This window comes from Capsicum annuum, unplaced genomic scaffold (assembly GCF_002878395.1).
Source record: "Capsicum annuum cultivar UCD-10X-F1 unplaced genomic scaffold, UCD10Xv1.1 ctg2112, whole genome shotgun sequence".
Lineage (NCBI taxonomy): Eukaryota > Viridiplantae > Streptophyta > Magnoliopsida > Solanales > Solanaceae > Capsicum > Capsicum annuum.
This window is the reverse complement of record NW_025827026.1, coordinates 60,203-79,289: the sequence shown is the minus strand read 5'-3', so window position 1 is coordinate 79,289 and position 19,087 is coordinate 60,203. Positions and strand designations below refer to the sequence as shown.

General features: G+C 37.6%; 1 protein-coding gene across 1 annotated transcript in view; it reads left to right on the top strand.

Moving 5' to 3' along the window:
* Positions 1-19,087, top strand: part of LOC124890629 (anaphase-promoting complex subunit 1-like) — a gene marked incomplete at its 5' end in the record, with an annotated part of 64,616 nt that overhangs the window by 27,925 nt on the left and 17,604 nt on the right. The window contains 5 exon segments of the mRNA XM_047402423.1: positions 195-335; positions 5,527-5,700; positions 5,804-5,867; positions 5,957-6,093; positions 6,173-6,321. Coding sequence (XP_047258379.1) covers positions 195-335; positions 5,527-5,700; positions 5,804-5,867; positions 5,957-6,093; positions 6,173-6,321 — 665 coding nt within the window.

Here is a 19,087-nt window from a genome sequence, read left to right as displayed (position 1 = left end):
ATATGCCATCTCAATATGGGACGGGTAATTTGGGACTGAGGGAGTATTTAGTATCTAAGGTTACGATAATATCTTTACTTGGAGCCATTATAAATCATCAAACTTGTAGTAAGACCAATTGAACATATTGTGGATTCAACATTTATTTTCTTCTATAATCATCTTTCTCATGATTGTTTTGAAAACTGTTTCAGGTAAGCTTAGCTATTGGTTTCTTGTTTATTGGAGGTGGAATGCAGACTTTTTCGACTAGCAAAAGTTCTATTGCTGCTTTACTAATAACACTATATCCGCGATTGCCGACTGGACCTAATGACAATCGGTGCCACCTTCAGGTAAATGAATGCAAAAGTGAATACTTTAGTAGAGGAAAATATAACTCAAGTTTGTAGCAGAGTTTTTAATGGCATTGGCAAGGCGCTTTCTGGAGCATGTATTGAGGTGAGGTAAGGTGATGGGCAATTGCCCTTGGGCGCGTGCGCGTGTTGTTTGGGGGGGGGGGGGGGCGTATTTGCATAGGGTGGATACTCGGGTTTAATACCAGGCATACCTTGTGCCTCACTAGAGAGATGCACACCCGAAAGTTTTGAACAAATCCGTCCAGACTTCGCAAGAAGATTTGTTCCTTGCCACAAACATGAATTAAGTATAAAGAAAACAAGTGAAATACCTGATGTTAATCCAAAAGAGTACTCTAAAATTTATGTTTTAGTTTTCTTTCATTTCATTCTCATAAAGCAAAGAGAGCGAGTGGGCAACAATGGTTTCAAATTGTGATGGCCTTGTCTCCTTGGTTTTTAGAAGTTTAAGGACCTTCGTAGTTACTCTGCGTCTGGGTTTTGAACGATTCAATGAAAATTTTGGGAAGAAGATGAGTTATTAAGGATTTCAAAGCCGCTCTTTTCCTTTTGCATTTTTCTGTAAGGACTGTTAGGGGGATTACTGCAAATATGTTACTTAGACATTCAATTCCAAAGTTAAAACGCCGGACGGTGCTCATCTCAACATAACACATGCATCATCAATGTATTTTTTTTTTTTTTTTCAAAAAAGTCTTTTTCAACTTTTTTTCTATGTACTCAAAATATCTTTAATAATTTTGCATCGTACGTTTTTTTAGATTTTTGGCTGGTTTATTTGAATTATGTCTGAACTCATTCATATCTCTTAGAAAATATTGATGATGTAAGTTATACTCTATAAGAAATTACAAGATAAATGAAAAAGTTGTCAGCCATTATAAATAAATTAAGTATAAAATATATCTCTGTATGAAGAAATATTAAATAAAATCTTATTTTAATTCTTCTGATAGATTGATGCTAAAAAATTTGATATACGTAACTCTGTTATTTGTTTAAATTCTATGTTTAAACTTTAATATAGATTATACATATGTTACTATGTTTACCATTTGTTGTAATTTCTTCTAAACTAAATTTTTTGCAAACTATTAATAATTTTCTACGATATTCATCTTTGTATTTTTATGTTTTTTAAAAACTTACAAAATAGTAAAAAATTAGAGTTCCATGGGGCTTACGCCCTATTTCTGGACCTTAACCCTCGCTTTGGGCCTCCGCCTTTTAAAACACTGGTTTGTAGTGTACCAAAAAACCAATATATGAGATAGAACTCTTCATCAAGTTCAATTGGGTCTTTTGCTACTGCCTGTCTTTGTCCGTCCAAAATTTTGTTTCACTGACATGAAATATATAGATCTGGTCCATTTGATGTGCTGTGCATAATGGTATTCTTTTATTGAGAAAAAGACAAAGGTAAATGGGATATTTCATATCAAGAGCTGTAAAAGGAACTTGATTTTGAAGTTAAACACTAAGCGACTGTGTGTGAGAGACCTTTTGCTTTTAATTTTTTATGGTTATGGAGTAGATATTGGGAATATTTGGATGTCACTTAGCATTGGAAGTAGTCCAGTAGTTGACACTTGCTAGTCAACTTTTCTCATGGGATTTCTGTAAATCTGCCAAATGTAGGAGTACTTATTAGCAATGTGGTAAATTTTACCGTGGACAAATAGTTGAAATGAGAGATACAATCATTGACCCTGTCAGAGCTATATAAATGAGGGGAAAAAGAAAGGCAAACTGATAATACCTTCGCTAACGAATATCGATGATCTCCAATCATAAATTTTCCTACGCTAAAAGCTTGCTTCGAAGCAATTTAAGAAGCTTGAGTTGCTCAGTTGCTAGCACATCTCGAACTACCTTTGAAAGTTTTGGAAATTGCCTGGTATTGGTCTTCTACCATGCTAAAAGTTGTTGTTCTCCATTTGCATCTCTAGTACTTTCCCTATCCTGAGAAATATACGAATGAAAATCATTACATCTACAACATTGAAGACCAAGATCTTCACCCATCTCGTCATCTAAATCATCATATCTACGTCTATAAGTAGGAGGTTCGACTGACGCAATATTTTGTTCCATAACTTGATACAAGTTAAATAAATTCCTAGCTTTAGGTACTATGTTAGTACAATAAGTTTCAACTGATGGCTTTTCAAGAGGTCTAATTTCTAAATTATTGTAAAATTTTTGAACCATCATCATTACGCCATGTTCTTTGTAAAATGGGTTGAATAAAGTAGCAGTCGAATAAATTTGTGGAATAGGAAAAAAATATTTTTTAAATTAATCAACCATAGCTTCAATTGCCTCTTTTTTTTTTACTTGCACCGGGTGTCCGAGACTCTTCGAGTCCCGACTAATCCCGGGGTTGCACAGGGAGTTTCCCGCAAGTGCACCACGGGTAATTCAGGGTTTCACCCAGTCCGATGACCCTCAGAAATTGTTTGCACCAAGTGGGAAGCTTCAATTGCCTCTTTGTAAGGATAAATTTTTTTATATTCAGCATGTACTTTAGAAATAGCAGTAATAATTACTAAAACAGAAGAAATGGTTGGAGTATATTGAGCAGATACTGTGTTTGTAGCTTGATAAAAAATTTTCAAAAATTTACAAAGTTCTTCTACTTCAATCCAATCATCTTCACCTAACCTTAAATCAGGATTCGAATTATGAACATTATAAACTAACTGTATAGGTTCATGATATACAAGAGCAACTTCAAGCATTTGATACAATAGAATTCCATCTAGTTGGAACTTCTTTTGGAGCTTTTCTATTTGGAATATCACATTTTCCACATTGAAATTTAAAAGCATGCATTTTAGATTTTTTTTTTTAAATATAATTACAAGCAATTCGAACTTTACAACAACCATTTCCAAACATCTCAACACCATCATGTACTATCAAATTTAAAATATGTGCTGTACATCTAACATCAAAATGATCTTAATCCATAGGACACAGTCTAGTTTTTGAAAAATCAACAGCTTTCAAATTATTAAAGTCATTATCTAATGTGCATGCCATAGTTTTATCAACAAATCTAAAATATTTCAATCTATCCGCTATTGTACCAGTTATAAAACTATCGGTTTTCGACTCGTTAACATATTTATAAGCAATAATTTTTTATTTTGATGTTCCAATGGTGATCAATCCAATGAGCCGTGACAGTAAAATAATCATTAGCAAGAACACTACGACCTATATTAGAAGTAATTGATATTCTACCATCAAATTTACTAAATAAACAACGAAGAGAATGACAATGTTTAGCTTGAAATTTAAAAATATCATTTTTAATTATATTTCGTGAAAAAATTTTAAAAGAGGGATTATATACTCGAATATAATGAATAAAACTAGGATGCGAAAGAAAACTAAAAGACAAACCAATAACAACAACCATTTTCGCAAGTTCTTCTCTATCTACATCTTCACTATATGTCGATGATGAACTTGGGTCAGCCGGGTTAAACATGTCTAAATGCGTTTGAACCATATTACCTCCTACAGATTCTTACGTCAATGGTGTACCACCTTTTTTTGCCTTAGCCGCATTTTCTAGACGAATAAATTCTTTGTTACGTCTCCTCGAATGCGTAGTTAGCAACCCTATCCCGCCATTCTTTCCCCCGGTCAAATGTTTCATAACTTTCTGGCATTTGTTGCAAGTAGCAGTATTTTTACTTTCTCATGCTCCATAAATTTCCAAACTAAAGACCTTTTAGGACGTTTGGTACCTTTGCCCCTAGTAAATTCCGATAAAGGGGGAAGTTCTTCGCCGTCTTCCGGTAATTCCATAACTGGACTAGTAGGGGTAGGGGTATCACCTAACTTTTGTTCTTCTATATCATCTTCTTCTGGTAAGTCTTCCTCAAAAATTATCATAAAGCCTACTTAGGGTCTCATGGTCTAATTCCATACCGGTACCAACATCGAAACCATTAGGGTGTGATAAAGAAGTTTCACTAAATCTAGGCAGTTTTGAACTAGTAGTAGCACTATTTTTTTATTTCTACGACAAACCTTACCAAAGATTATTTTTTTAGCAGTACTATTTTTGTGGGCATCTATAATTAAATTTAAATTTAAATATAATTAAAATATTAAAGCAAACAATATAAATATTATAAATAAAAAAATTAATGTAAATAAACAAATATAGATATTAAAGTAAATAAAAAGGGATTAAAGTTGGAACGAACGTCTGCGTAAAAACAGACGTATACCAAATGTCGGAATTAAAAGGTGGTAATTAAAGCTTGTAATATCCTTAAAAAATCTTCAACTTTAACTAATACAATAACTATAAATGTTAAGAGAGAGTATGAGAATATTAAGTGAGAGTATGAGAAATTGAAAATATTTGTGAGAAAAATGAATAGATATAAAAGAGTATTTATAGTGGAAATTAAGGGGGTGGGGGCGCACAAAATAGCCGTTGTTACCCCCCCCCCCCCCCCCCCCCCCCCCCTCCGGCTAAAATTCCCTCCCAAAAGAGCCGTTGTCATTCGCCAGACAATTAAAAAATAAAAATTGCAAACGGTCAAAACAGTCCGGTCGGTGCCGGAACCGGAATTACCGGAAAATTAATTTGCTCCGCACCGGTTCCGGATCGTTGGATACCGCTTGCAACCGGTACCGTTGCGTTACCGAAGAGTTTTGCCGGAACCGAACCGGAACGAAAAAAACTCCGGTCCGTTGCCACCCTTACACTAATTTGAAGTTCACTTATCTTGAAACTCGCCTTTCTGGATTTAATTGATGCTAGTTATGCCGAAATTGAAATTATTCAACATATTGGTTTCCCTGTTTTTATCTAAGGTAGTGATATGGACTGATAAACTTTACCCTCCCCAGACCCCACTTTGTGGGAATACACTGGGTATATTGTTGTTGTTTTATATTGGTTTCCCTTTTTCAAATTGTCCTGTTGTTGACTATTTCCTTTTCCCTGTTTGTGGAATCTCCTTTATGGTACTGTGTTGATCTTTCATTCTTTGATCTCATAAGATGTCTTTGATTTTGGTTGATATTCTAAATAAACATCTTATACTATCATTTTAATTTGTATTTTCTTCTTTCCATTCCATTTTCGGTGATTTATCAGCAAATACTTGTGTAATTCAAATTTGCATCAGTACAGGCTTTTCGGCATTTGTATGTTCTTGCAACAGAAGCTCGCTGTGTTCAGACAGTTGATGTGGACAGTGGTTTACCTGTCTATTGTCCATTAGAAGTTACTGTTCAAGAGACAGAACAATATGCAGAAACGAGTTTTTACGAGGTTACCCCATGCATTCTTCCAGAACGTGCTGTTGTAAGTCCTGGTCTTCTGTACAAGCAAATTATGCTGTAATTTAAGATTATTGGACACCTGAAACTTAAGGTGAAGGCAAATTTTTTCCCATTGGGCATTATAGTTGAAGGCTGTTCGTGTCTGCGGTCCTCGATACTGGTCTCAAGTCATCAATCACATTCCTGAGGGTAAAGTTGACATTGGTTTTCACTTCATCTAGTTGGACATTGAGTCTAAAAACTTTTCTTGTTTAATATTATCTGCAACTCTTTTACAGAAAAACCATGGAGCTCAGGGGACAAGGGTGATGCACTTAGTTCTGGTATTCTCTATGTCAAGAGAAAGGTTGGTGCATGTTCCTATGTCGATGATCCTGCGGGGTGTCAGTCACTGCTGTCGCGAGCAATGCACAAGGTTGGTTCTCATTTACAAAACTTCAACTCTTCTTTGTCAAGTATAATTGTTAAATCAAGTTATCTTTGCTTTTATATAGGTGTTTGGTTTGACACGTTTGAGAGCTTCAGCTGCGAGTAGAAATTGTCAAGATGGTGACTTGGTAGATCAGTTGATCAGTACTTTCTCGTCTAACCCAAGCTTAATTTCGTTTGCCCAGCTCTGCTGTGACCCTAACTGGAATAGCAGGCAAGTGCCCGTACATTCATTGCCGATTCTCAAGTCAATACTATAGTGGTTATTTTCCTGACTCAGTATGTACTCGTCTTGTGTTTTTAATTTTCTTTTTTCTTAGTTCCTCGTTCTGACATTTTTGTGTGACCGAGTCATACAGATGGATCCCACAATTAAAAAAAAATATCATTAAGCATGAAAACTAGAAATTGTTCTGAATCTAACAGAATGTAGTGTTTAATAAATCAAGAATGCTACTTCAAATTCAAGTAGGGGGAAAAATATTTTTTCCAAGTTACAAGATAAATCACCCTAGAAAACTGTGATTAAACAAATTGTTGTTCTGTCTCATTCCCATGAACATTTATCAATCCTGATCTAGCCTGGCTGTTGAACCTGGATAGGTAAGACTAAGACTAGCTTTGCTGGATTGTGTTTTAACTGTTATAAAACAGGATAAGGGCGACGTTTTTATTTTTCTTGAAGGTTGGACATAGAACAGTCATATGGGTTCTTTACCATGAATCATAGAACAGTCATGGGTTCTTTACCATGAATCCTGCAATATATGTTTCTTTGTCTTCTATCTAAGGCCTCATTTCTTTGCAGTTATTGGAAGTATGAATCTGAATCACTCTGATTTCACCCCATTTAGTGTATTTGTTTGTTGTAAGATCTAGCCACTTAATGCATCTTAATACATCTGTTTCGGTCAGATCTAAAACCAAGTCAAAAATCATTCAGAACATATTCTTGCTCTTTTATTTTCTTTTAACATTAAATTTTTATTATTAAGTTTCTTTCTTCTCCAACTCATCTCCCTGCATAAGCACATCATTCATTGCAAAGGATTTCCTAACATGCATTTTCAATTTACTTCTATCATTTGTCGTCGGATCCTAAGTTGCACGGACTCTTCACTCTTGATGCCGCACCCGTGTCAGATTCTCCAGAAATACACTACTAGTAGAGAATCCGACACGTACCCACAGACATTTTTGAAGAGTTCGAGCAACATAGGTCGGATCAATGAGAACAATTAACCTATATCTAATTGTGAGAAATATAGGAGAAAAATATTATTGAATTGTTGTATCTAAATTATTACATTGAGATCCTATTTATAGACACTATATACCAATCCTATTCCTAATAGGACACTACATTACAATCCCTTTCTAAGTAGAATTCATATTTTAACACTCTTCCTCAAGATGGTGCATACAAGTCATATGTACCAAGCTTGTTACAAATGTAATTAATACGAGGACTGGTGTAACGCCCCGATTTGCTGAACCAGAATACTACACGGTGCTCATGACCCCGAAGGACCACAAGCTAATCCATGATTGATATCTGTACCTAAACACTGCATAATATCATATATATATAAATGCGAAAATAAAGGCTGTAAGGCCATAAGGTTCAAATGTGATAAAAACATTACATCTGAATGTGTGATTGTGGTATCACAGAACCAAAACAAACTGAAATAATGGCTAATCATAATACAATCTGAAAGTCTTTACTGTCTGAATAATTTGAAATATGAGTTGAATGGGACATGTCTCCAACTAACTCTGTCTAGCAAATCTGAACTGAAATAATAAATGAAATAAAATCATATCGTTGTCAAATAAAAAGGACTCACTGCAACTCTGATACTGGAATGCTACTGCTGCTGTTGATCTGGAACTGGAACTTATGCCTCTGAACCTATGGCGTAAAATAAAACACCATAGCGCGAATGCGTCAGCACTACTGAATGTACTGAGTATACATGTGAGGTAGGCTAAATGCATGGGGTTTATATGCATGAACAATAATAACTGACTGACTAGCATGATCGTAAGAATGCATACATGCATACGAGACTATGACTGATCTAACTGATATACATAATAACATGAGTGACTGTATCTGACAGTCCTGAATCTGATGGAACTATTTGAGTTCCGTACTGTATGTGAGTTGACTGTATTTGACAGTCTTGATATTCTGAAGAACTATCTGAGTTCTTTTATTGAGACTGATACTGAAACTTTGGGAAGTAGTTATCTAACCGACATGTCCCATCTAAGCTACATTAGCTAAGCTGGGGTCCAATCTGTACCCTGATTGGAAGGGTGTCGATACCGTGCCACTGGTAAAGACAGACTGTGGGTAACCCTCATCTGACAATGTTCCCTAAGGAGAACGGTGGGCCCCTCATCTGACAGTGCTTATCCACCTCATCAATCCTCATCTGACAGTGTTGATGTCTCAACCTATGCTGGCTACATAGTTCTGGAACACAAGGATGATTTCTAAAAATCACACCCTCATCTGACAGTGTGTGTTCCCATCCTTGGGTTCGCTCGGTGCTAATTTCTATTCCCATCTGAATAGACTGAACATGATTAACTGACTGTACATGGACTGAGCTTACGGAATTTCATTAACTGACGGAATACTACTGATATCTGATAACTTACTGAGATTATGAGGTTTCCTGAGTCACATGACTGACTGAATTCTACTGAATCATGGCTTGATTTAGGATATTGTGAAAACATGACATGACTCTAGGCACACAGCTATATTTTTCGAAAAAAAGTACCCTAGGACTCGATGGAAGGAAACTGACACATCATGACTTACTTTATCATAAGAATCGAGTCCACAATTCATAATATCATAATGAGAGGATTTCATACTACACATGGTTCTCAATATCTTATACATGAAAGGGAAGGCATACAACATGTATATACTTGCATGGCTTCAATATCATGGTCATTCCATATCATAACAACACATAACAATAACTTGGAATTCATGTGGAATCATAAAGCATAGAGCATGGACTTGTCAATTATTCACTATTGAGTCAAAAACATGAATTCTATCATCCTAGGCATTTTATGAAACACCTTACATGCACCACCTTGGGCATAGGTTTATTCATGAATTTAACAACTCAAATCACCCAAGGTTCGTATATTTCAACGAACATGCTATCCTAAGTTCATACAAACCCATAAAGATTTTATCTTGGTGTTATTCAACACATAATCATGATCAACAATCAAATCATAACATTACAACTATAATATATAGTTTTAAAATAGGGTTCTTGGACTTCATGGACGAAAGGAGTCCATGAATGAACACACGCATACCTAGAAAAATAGATTCTTGAAATTCTTGAAGTCCCTCGGAGGGATTCTTGGGATTGCTTTTGAAACTTGGGGCTAGTGTTTCTTGTTCTTGAAGAGAGGCGATTTATTTCTTGAGAGATTTGAGTAAACAATGAGCTAATAGGTTCTTTAGGGTTTAATGCCGTTTATAGAATGACTAGGGGCCGTGGAAAAAGACTGAAATACCCTTGAAAGAAATTTAAAACTAATGCTGAAAACTGGATGTCGCGATTTTTGGCCCTGGCGCGACGCGCTAGGATCGCGGACCCTTATTAGAATTTGGACAATTGGGAAACTGCATGGTGGCGCGATGCGGAGCTATCGCGTTGCCACTTTGTTTGCAACCTGGAAGTTTGGCGCGATGCGGGGACATTGCGGAGAATTACTAGAAATTGACAATTATCATTTTTGCGTTTGGCGCGATGTGCCACTGACTGAAATGGTGCTGTTTTACAATTGGAACTTAAAATAGGCATAACTTCTTACTCGGTTGTCCAATTTAGGCAAATTTGTTATCGATGGAAAGCTTATTTGATTTCCCATATGACAAAAAGTGAATCTTTAAAATACCACATGTACAAAAGTGTATTCATCTACAAAGCAAGTCTTGAACACTCTTGGGATGAATTTAAGCTAGGTTGAAGTACGGGGTATTACAACTGGTGAGGGACTTGGTGAATATATCTGCAAGTTGATCACTCGACTTCACAAATCTTGTAACAATATCTCCCGAAACTATTCTGATAAAGTGACAATCAATCTCTTTATGCTTGGTCCTCATGGAACACTGGATTAGATGCAATATGAAGGGCTGCCTGATTATCACATACAAGTTCCATCTTATCAGTTTCTCCATATTTTATTTCTCTCAGCAATTGCTTGATCCAAGCCAGCTCGCAAGTTGCTGCAGCCATCGCTCGATGTTCTGCTTCGACACTAGATCGAGCAACCACACTTTGTTTCTTACTTTTTCAGGACACCAAATTTCCTCCTACTAAAACACTATCCAGATGTAGAACGTCTATCAGAGGGTGATCGTGCCCAATCAGGATCTGTATATCCAATGATATGCTCATGGCCTCGATCCTCGAAGAGTAGTCCTTTACCTGGAGATGACTTTATATATCATTAAATCCGAATAACTGCATCCCAATGACTATCACAGTGGGAAGTCATAAACTGACTTACAATACTCACACGAAAAGAGATGTCAGGTCTAGTCACTATGAGACAATTCAACTTTCCAACCAACCACCTATACCTTTCAGGATCACTGAGTGGCTCCGCTGTCCTGGCAGAAGTTTAGTATTTGAATCCATAGGAGTGTCAATGGGTTGGCATCCCATCATTCCTGTTTCCTCAAGAATGTCTAAAGCATGTTTGCGTTGAGAAATAACAATACCTGAGTTGGACTGAGCAATCTCAATACCTAGAAAGTATTTCAATCTGCCAAGATCTTTAGTCTGGAAATGTTGAAAGAGATGTTGCTTTAAGTTAGTGATACCATCTTGATCATTGCCGGTGATAACAATATCGTCAACATAAATCACCAAATAAATACACAGATTTGATTCAGAATGGCGATAAAGTACTGAATTATCAGCTCCACTACGAATCATGCCAAACTCCTGAATAACTGTGCTAAACTTTCCGGCTCGAGGAGATTGTTTCAAACCATAGAGTGACTTGCGCCATCGACATACAAGGCTACTAGACTCCTCTGAGCAAGCAACAAAACCAGGTGGTTGCTCCATATAAACTTCTTCCTCAAGATCACCATGTAGAAAAGCATTCTTAATGTCTAACTGATAAAGAGGCCAATGACGAACGGCAGCCATAGAGAGAAAAAGACGGACAAAAGCTATTTTAGCCACGGGAGAGAAAGTGTCACTATAACAAGCCCAAATATTTGTGTATATCCTTTGGCAACAAGGCGAGCCTTCAGCCGATCAACCTGACCATCTGGACCAACTTTGACCATATAAACCCAACGACAACCAACAGTAGATTTACCTGTAGGAAGGGAAACAAGCTCCCAAGTACCACTCTTATATAAAGCAGACATCTCATCAATCATAGCCTGTTTCCATCCTGAATGGGAAAGTACTTCATCTGTAGTCTTAGGAGTGAAAATAGAGGACAAAGACGATACAAAATCATAATGGGGTGATGACAAACGATGATAACTCAAGAAAGTATAATGTAGATTAGCATTACGAGTGGATTTTATACCTTTTTGAAGTGCAACTGATTGACTAGGAAGAGGCAGGTCCGCAGTAGGGGAAGCATCAGGTGCAGGACATGAATCATTTGGGACTGATACTGGACGTGGGCGGCGATGATAATCAAAAGTGGTGGCACTGTAGCTGGAGATAGAGAAGTAATTATTGATTCCTCAAAGATTGGTGTGGGTAAGACTGGAGGTCTGGGTAAAACCTCAGAGATATTAAGATGATCAGAAGATGTATAGAAAGGTTGAGATTGAAAGAATGTGACATCAACGGACATAAGGTAGCGACCCAGATCAGGTGAATAGCATCGATACCTTTTTTGAACTCGAGAGTAACCAAGGAAGACACATCTGAGAGCACGAGGGACTAATTTATCTTTTCCTAGGGCTAAGTTATGAACAAAACATGTGCTTCTGAAAACACGAGGGGGGATAGAGCAGAGATGTAACTGAGGAAATAGTATGGAATGGGGAACCTTATTCTGGATCGAAGATGATGGCATTCTGTTAATGAGATAGCAAGATGCGAGGACCGCATCGCCCCAAAAACGCAGTGGAACATGGGATTCAATGAGAAGAGTGCGAGCAGTCTCAATGAGATGCCTATTTTTCCTTTCTGCTATACCGTTTTGTTGAGGGGTGTATGGACATGATATTTGGTAAATGATTCCTTGATGAGTCATGAACTCCTGAAACTGGAAGGGTAAGTATTCTAAGGCATTATCACTACGAAGAGCACGAATAGAAACACCAAATTGATTTTGTATTTTAGCACAAAAACTTTTGAATTTAGAGAATAACTCGGAACGATCTTTCATTAAGTAAACCTAAGTACATCTTGAAAAATCATCGATGAAAGTAACAAAGTAACGAAAACCTAAGGGTGAACTGACTCTACTAGGAACCCAAATATCAGAATGAACTAATGAGAAAATAGACTCCGAGCGACTCTCAATACTACGTGAAAAAATAGCCCGGGTGTGTTTCCCAAGTTGACACGAGGATGTCCCAAACGTTTGTGAATAAGGTTAGGAGGATCTGTAGCGGAGCATGCTGTGAAGGAATTTGAAGAGGTAAGATGGTAAAGGAATTTTGAAAAATAATTATGCACATTCAGATGTTTAAAACAAACGGTCTTAATCATTCAGAGTGTTCAGAACTAGAAAGAACATCTTAACGTTCAGATTAAGTCGTCTTAATCTTAATGAAAACAAATGCAGTGTAAGGGTGTTCATGGTTTGGTTTGATCAATTATCTTCTAAAAGAAAACCAAACCTATTAAGTCGTTCTTTCATATGTTAGAACCAAACCAAACCAAGCCAACTAAGTCGGTTTTTCATCGGTTTGGTCTTTGTTGGATTTTTTTGTTTTTTTATCGTTTTTAATAAATATGTGACGTATTTTAACAAACACATATTCCAATGACTACGGTCCACCATAATGCGACTTTGCCAATTATTCTTTAAGAAAAGATTTCAATTCCATGATATTTTGATGTTAATAGAATTAAACAATGATGAACAATTAAAGACAGTTTACTTTTAACATGAAACAAAGTTTGAATTTATCAAAATAAAGACTATAAATCAAACTAGAATGTAAAGGCAAAAAAACAAAATTACTATAAATTATGAAGGTAAAGAACTAAACTATAGGACAAGAATGCAAAAGACTAAAGATGTAGTATAAAATTTTAAAATTTTCATATATAAATATAAATATAAATATATATTCCCTCGGTACCTTTTCAGTTGTCATGTATGATAAAATAGTTGTTCCTAAATACTTGTCAATTTAAAAAATCAATAGAGGATTAATTACTTTTTTTCAAATTTGCCCTTAGCATTAATTATTCTAGAATTACACTCGTAGTTAATTTTTCTTAATGGTTGTGCAAAGTTTTATCATGACAACCAAAAAGGAACAGAGGGAGTATACAATAGGGAAAGGAGTTTGGTGAAGGGTGGGGAAGGTAATTTGTTTGTGTACCATAGGAGAGAGTAGGAGCAAGAGTGGAAGTATGGGAGAAAGGAGGATTGGGGGTGAGGGTAAATATGTTGATTATGAAAGTTAAAATTATTTCTTGGAATGTGAGATGGATGAATGACTCGAACAAGAGGGCCATTATCAAAATGGGAATTAGGGAATGGGGTGCGGATCTCTTGTGCCTTCAAGAGACTAAAATGGAAGCGATGACAAATGCAGTGATGAGAAGTTTTTTTGGAGGGGGGGAGGGGAGTTAGATGGTTGAAATATGCTTAGTTTCTGTGATTAGGGATTGTAGGGGGTATTATGGTTTTTGGGATGATAGAAAAGTGGAGGTGGTGGAGGTAAGCAGGGGGAGTTCATGTTAGCAGTGTGGGTTAAAATAGTGGATAGTAGGGAAAATAGGGTTTGGGGTGGGGGGTGGGGGGTTGTATGACCAGGTAGAGGAAGGAAGTAAGGAAAGTTTTTGGGAAGAGATGTCCATTATTATGGTAGGATAGGAGGTCTCTTAGGTGTTAAGATGGGATTTTAACATTATAAGATTTCCAAAAAGTAGGGTGGATTGTAGGGTGATCTCCAGGGCGATGAATGAATTCTCGGAGTTTATTGATGGCAAGTGCCTTACTCAGAGGAGGTGATTCCACATCAAATCTAGACTTGAGAGATTCTTAGTGTCCACTGCTAGGGAAGAGCTGGTCCCCGATGTATTGCAAGTCCCATTCCCTAGAGTTACCTCAGATCGTACGCCTATCTTACTAGATAGGGAGTAGAAGGAGGTGTTTGCGCATTCTGTTTAGATTTGAGAACATATGGCTCAGAGCACTAGATTTTGTGGATAAATAAGTGAGTGGTGGAATGGGTATGAAGTTTCTAGCACACCTTCTTCCCGACTTGCTAGCAAGTTAAAATTGTTTAAAGGAGATATAAGGAGGTGGAACAAGGAGGTGTTTGTAAGGGTTGAAGTTAAGATGAGGGAGTTAATAAATGAGGTGGGGAAATAGGGCATATAGAAAGGGTGAGAGGGTTAGAAGAGAGAGAGAGTATAAGGAAGGAAAAGGCGAAGACTGAGATTGCCGCTGTAGCAGTCGCTCAAGAAACTAGTTGGAGACAAAAATTTAGGGCATTGTGGTTGTGTCACAACCCGATTTACAAGTCATGATGGCACCTACTAAATCCCCTCAGTAGGTAAGTTGAATCGTAACCCGAAGCTAAGCACAATGGGTTAACTTGGTGGAAATGCCTTAAAAAGGGCCAAATAGGTAATACAACAAAATAAATAAGCAAAATAAAAGATATAGTTTTAAGGTATTCACTACATAAATACCATCCCACGATCTGGTGGAGCTAGTGCAAGAGCATTTAGTATAATAATACAACCCAAAAATCTAGAATAGTCAATACATCTGTCTTGAAACTAAAGACTGAATATAGAATGATCAAAGGAAATAGGCGACTCGGACTCCAAGAGTCCACTTCTAATCCTCGAAGTCCAAAGAGTCGCTATCGCGGTGCATCAAAGGTCTTCAATCGGGTGCTCGGGATTTGTTCGGAATCTCGTATACGCAAATGAACTATGTAACCACACCAAATTTGACATTCCAGACTCAATGGGGATGTTGAAATTTTCCTTTGAGGTCGTTTCGATGAAATATGGGTCCCATACCCAATTTCCAATTTCCAATTTCTTAACTTTTCGACCAACAGGTCAAAATGAGATCGGGTGCCTCGGGACCCTAACCAAAGGTCCACCTAGCCTAAAATTGATATTGCAGAGCTGCTGGAACAGTCAATTTATATTTGAGGTCATTTAACTGAAGTTTTTGTCCGATGGCCATTTGGAACCAGCGAAGACTTCAAAACAGGAAAATAACTCTAAAAATCAAACGAACTGCCCAGTAATTGAACTTTTAGTTCCAGCAAGTCATAAATGACTTGGGCCAGCTATGGAGAAGCTCTAACAATGAAAATAAGAGAAAATATGGTAAATGACCTGAAGCGTCATTATAGGTTTAAAGAAGGGGATTCAAATATAAAACTCATTCATAGTGTGGCGGAAGCAAATAGAAGGAGTAATTTCATAGTCTTTAAATGTGAATGGAGTGGTATTTGAAGGGGAGGAAAATGTGAAGGGTGCCATTATAGGGTTCCTATGAATTTTTTTGTTTAAAGAAGTCGTATGGAGACCAACGGGGTGGGGGCTAACTTTTAGTCAGATAGGGATGGGGGAGTGGTTGGAAAGGGCTATAGGGGAAAAGTCGGTGTGGGAAATGGTGCAGGGTTGTATGGGTGATAAGCCTCTAGAACTAGTGGTTCGAAAGTGGAGAGTTTGTGAAAGGTTTGAATGCGTTTTTCATCACCATTGTGCTAAAGAATGAAGGGCGACGAGCATTGTTCAGGAATGCGTTTGCATTGTCGCATAATGCAATGATTCGAGGCGATGCGATCCCCCTTCGCTGTGTGTAGCTGATGCGAGCGCATCATGTTGATTTTATTTTTAAGGTCAATTTTAAATTAAAAGAAGTCACTTCGTGTTCATTTTATTTTTAGGATCAATTTTAAATTAGATAAAAAGAGTCTGTGGTGACTACTATTGCTGTAATTTTCTAAGGTTAACTTTGAAGTCCATTGCTTCGACTTCTTCTTCACTATGCGACTACCAATACTGCGACTTCTTCTTCACTGCTTCACTTCTATTATATGCTCGCTTTGCTTCACGCTTCGCATAATGTGTGATGCGGAGCCTTATCACTTTTTTTCGCATCACGCTTCCTTGAACACTGGTGACGAGTATAAAGGATTATATATACATTTCTTAGTCCTAATTACGGTTATTATAGATGTATAGAGGTTGAGGAGGTCAAAGAGGCTATTCGTATAATGCATAAGGGTAGGGCGATGGGGCTTGATGAGATGCGGATGGGTTTTTAGAAGTACACTGGTGTGGCAGGTTTAAGGTGGCTGACTGAATTGTTTAGCAACATTTTCAGAACTGCGAAGATGCTTGAGGCTTGGAGATGGAATACGATGATTTGTATAAGGGTGACATTCAGAGTTGCAACAACTACAGGGGTATAAAGTTGAGTCATACTGTGAAGATATGAGAGAGGGTGGACGAGCGGAGGTTGAGAAGGATCACGTTTATTTTTTAGAATCAGTTTGGATTTATGCCAGACCACTCAATGACAGAGGTAATTCACCTTGTGCGGAGACTAATGTAGCAGTATAGGGAGATGAAGAGGGACTTACACGTGGTGTTCATCGACCTGGAGAAGGCACACAACAAAGTCCCTAGTGAGGTTCATTGGAGGTGCTTGGAGGCTCGAGGTGTCCTTGCGGCGTACATTGGATCGATTAAGGACATATATGATAGAGCGAAGACTCGAGTGAGGACGGTGGGAGGAGATTTAAAGCATTTTCTTGTTTTGACTGGGTTGCACCAGAGATCAATTCTTAGTCCGTTTTTATGTGCCTTGGTGATGCATTTTTTGACGTGGAGTATTCAAGGAGAGGTGCCTTGGTGTATGCTATTTGCGGATGACGTAGTTTTTATTGATAAGACTCAGGGAGGTGTTAATGATAAATTAGAGATTTGACGAATAAACCTGGATTCTAAAGAGTTCAGGTTGAGCAGGACCAAGATGGATTACTTGGAATACAAGTTTAGTGATTTGATGCATGAGGACGAGGTGGTAGTTAAGTTGGATTCCTAGGTTATTCGTAAGAGAGATAAATTTAAGTATCTTAGGTCTATGATTCAGGGAAATGGAGAGATTGAGGAGGATGTCACTCAACTATCTTTATTTTATGATTCATAGGAATGGAGAGATTGACGAGGATGTCACTCACTGTATTGGGGAAGGGTAGATGAAATAGAGGCTCGCCTATGGATTTATGTGTGATAAGAAGGTGCCTCCTAAACTTAAAGGCAAATTCTATAGAGTGGCAGTCCGTCCGGCGATGCTGTATGGTGTGCAGTGTTGGCAAGTCAAGAACACTCACATCTAAATATTGAAGATGATGGAAATAAGGATGTTGCGTTGGATGTGTGGACTTACTAGGGGATATATGTTTAGGAATTAGACTATTTGGGAGAAGGTAGGAGCGGCTTCGGTGGAGGACAAGAAGCTGGAAGTGTGGTTGAGATGGTTTGAGGGGCACTGATGCTCAAGTTCGTAGGCGGAAGAGGTTGGCTATTGATGGTTTTTGATACGGGAGCAAAGGGTATAAGACCTTTCACAAGGAACCAAGCTCAAGACGTAGCCATGGAGATCGAAGTTTGTGAAGGCCTTTTGAACCACTCCAAGGGATGACACAAGTTGAAGAGAAAAGAAAAGGAGTTTACACTCCATGGCCGCCCTTATTAAAGGGTGTTATGGTCTTTTTGTTTTTCCTTTACATTTCATAAGAGCCCTTTTTCATTAAGGGTATTCAAGTCTTTTGTGTAATAAGTTATAAATAGACATTTAGGCTTCTATTTTCATTAGTTTTTGATGAATCTTGAGAAAGAGTGCTTTAGTGTAGGGCTTGGAAAAACTATTGTAGTGTAGGACTTGGAAAGTCATTGCAACTAGGGTTAGCTTGAGTGTGGATTCACTTGAGTTGACAACTTGGCTTGAGGAGTTGTGGGTGAGTGCTTGAGGAGTTTGAATCCCTTTGTGTCCACCTAAGAGTGTGGTGTTTCCTTTATTGGTTGTTGTGGGTCTTGGTGTTAGATACACACCTTGGTTCCTTCTATTGGTAAAGGATTATGTCTCACTACTATCCTTTCATTTATTGCATCTGTGTTGTGTTTGTTTGTTGAATCCGTGACTTCTCTTCTTCATCTATCTTCTACTTGTGTTAATTTCGTTTTTTGCTTCTAGATCTAGGTTAGACTCTTATCAATTTTAGGCGGGGTAGAGGTCGATCGAAGAAATACTGGAAGGAGGTGATTAGACATGACATGGAGCAGATACACTAAGGACATGACCCTAGATAGGAAAGTATGGAGGACGTGAATTAGGTTAGTTGAAAAAGGAGTCTAATATAGTATATATAAATAAGTCTCAATTTAATAATTAGATATACAACAATTCAATAATATTTTTTTCTTATATTTCTCACATGGTATTAAAGCATTGGTGAAAAAAGTATCCTTGTGCCTCATTTCAGCTAAATCGGCGTCATTGTGAATTTTTTCGTGACCTAACCTTTTACCTCAGTGTTTTTTTTTCTTTAGAAAAACCCACCACCAGGTTTGAATTTTCCCGGAGACAAAATCCCAGTTAGGATCGCCGGAAATAGGGGCAACACTCTCAAGCGTCGTCGGAAGTCGTTCTCCAATGAACACGTCAGATTCACATGCCAGTGCGTGAGGCCATTTCTTACCTTGTTTTCAACAAGTTTT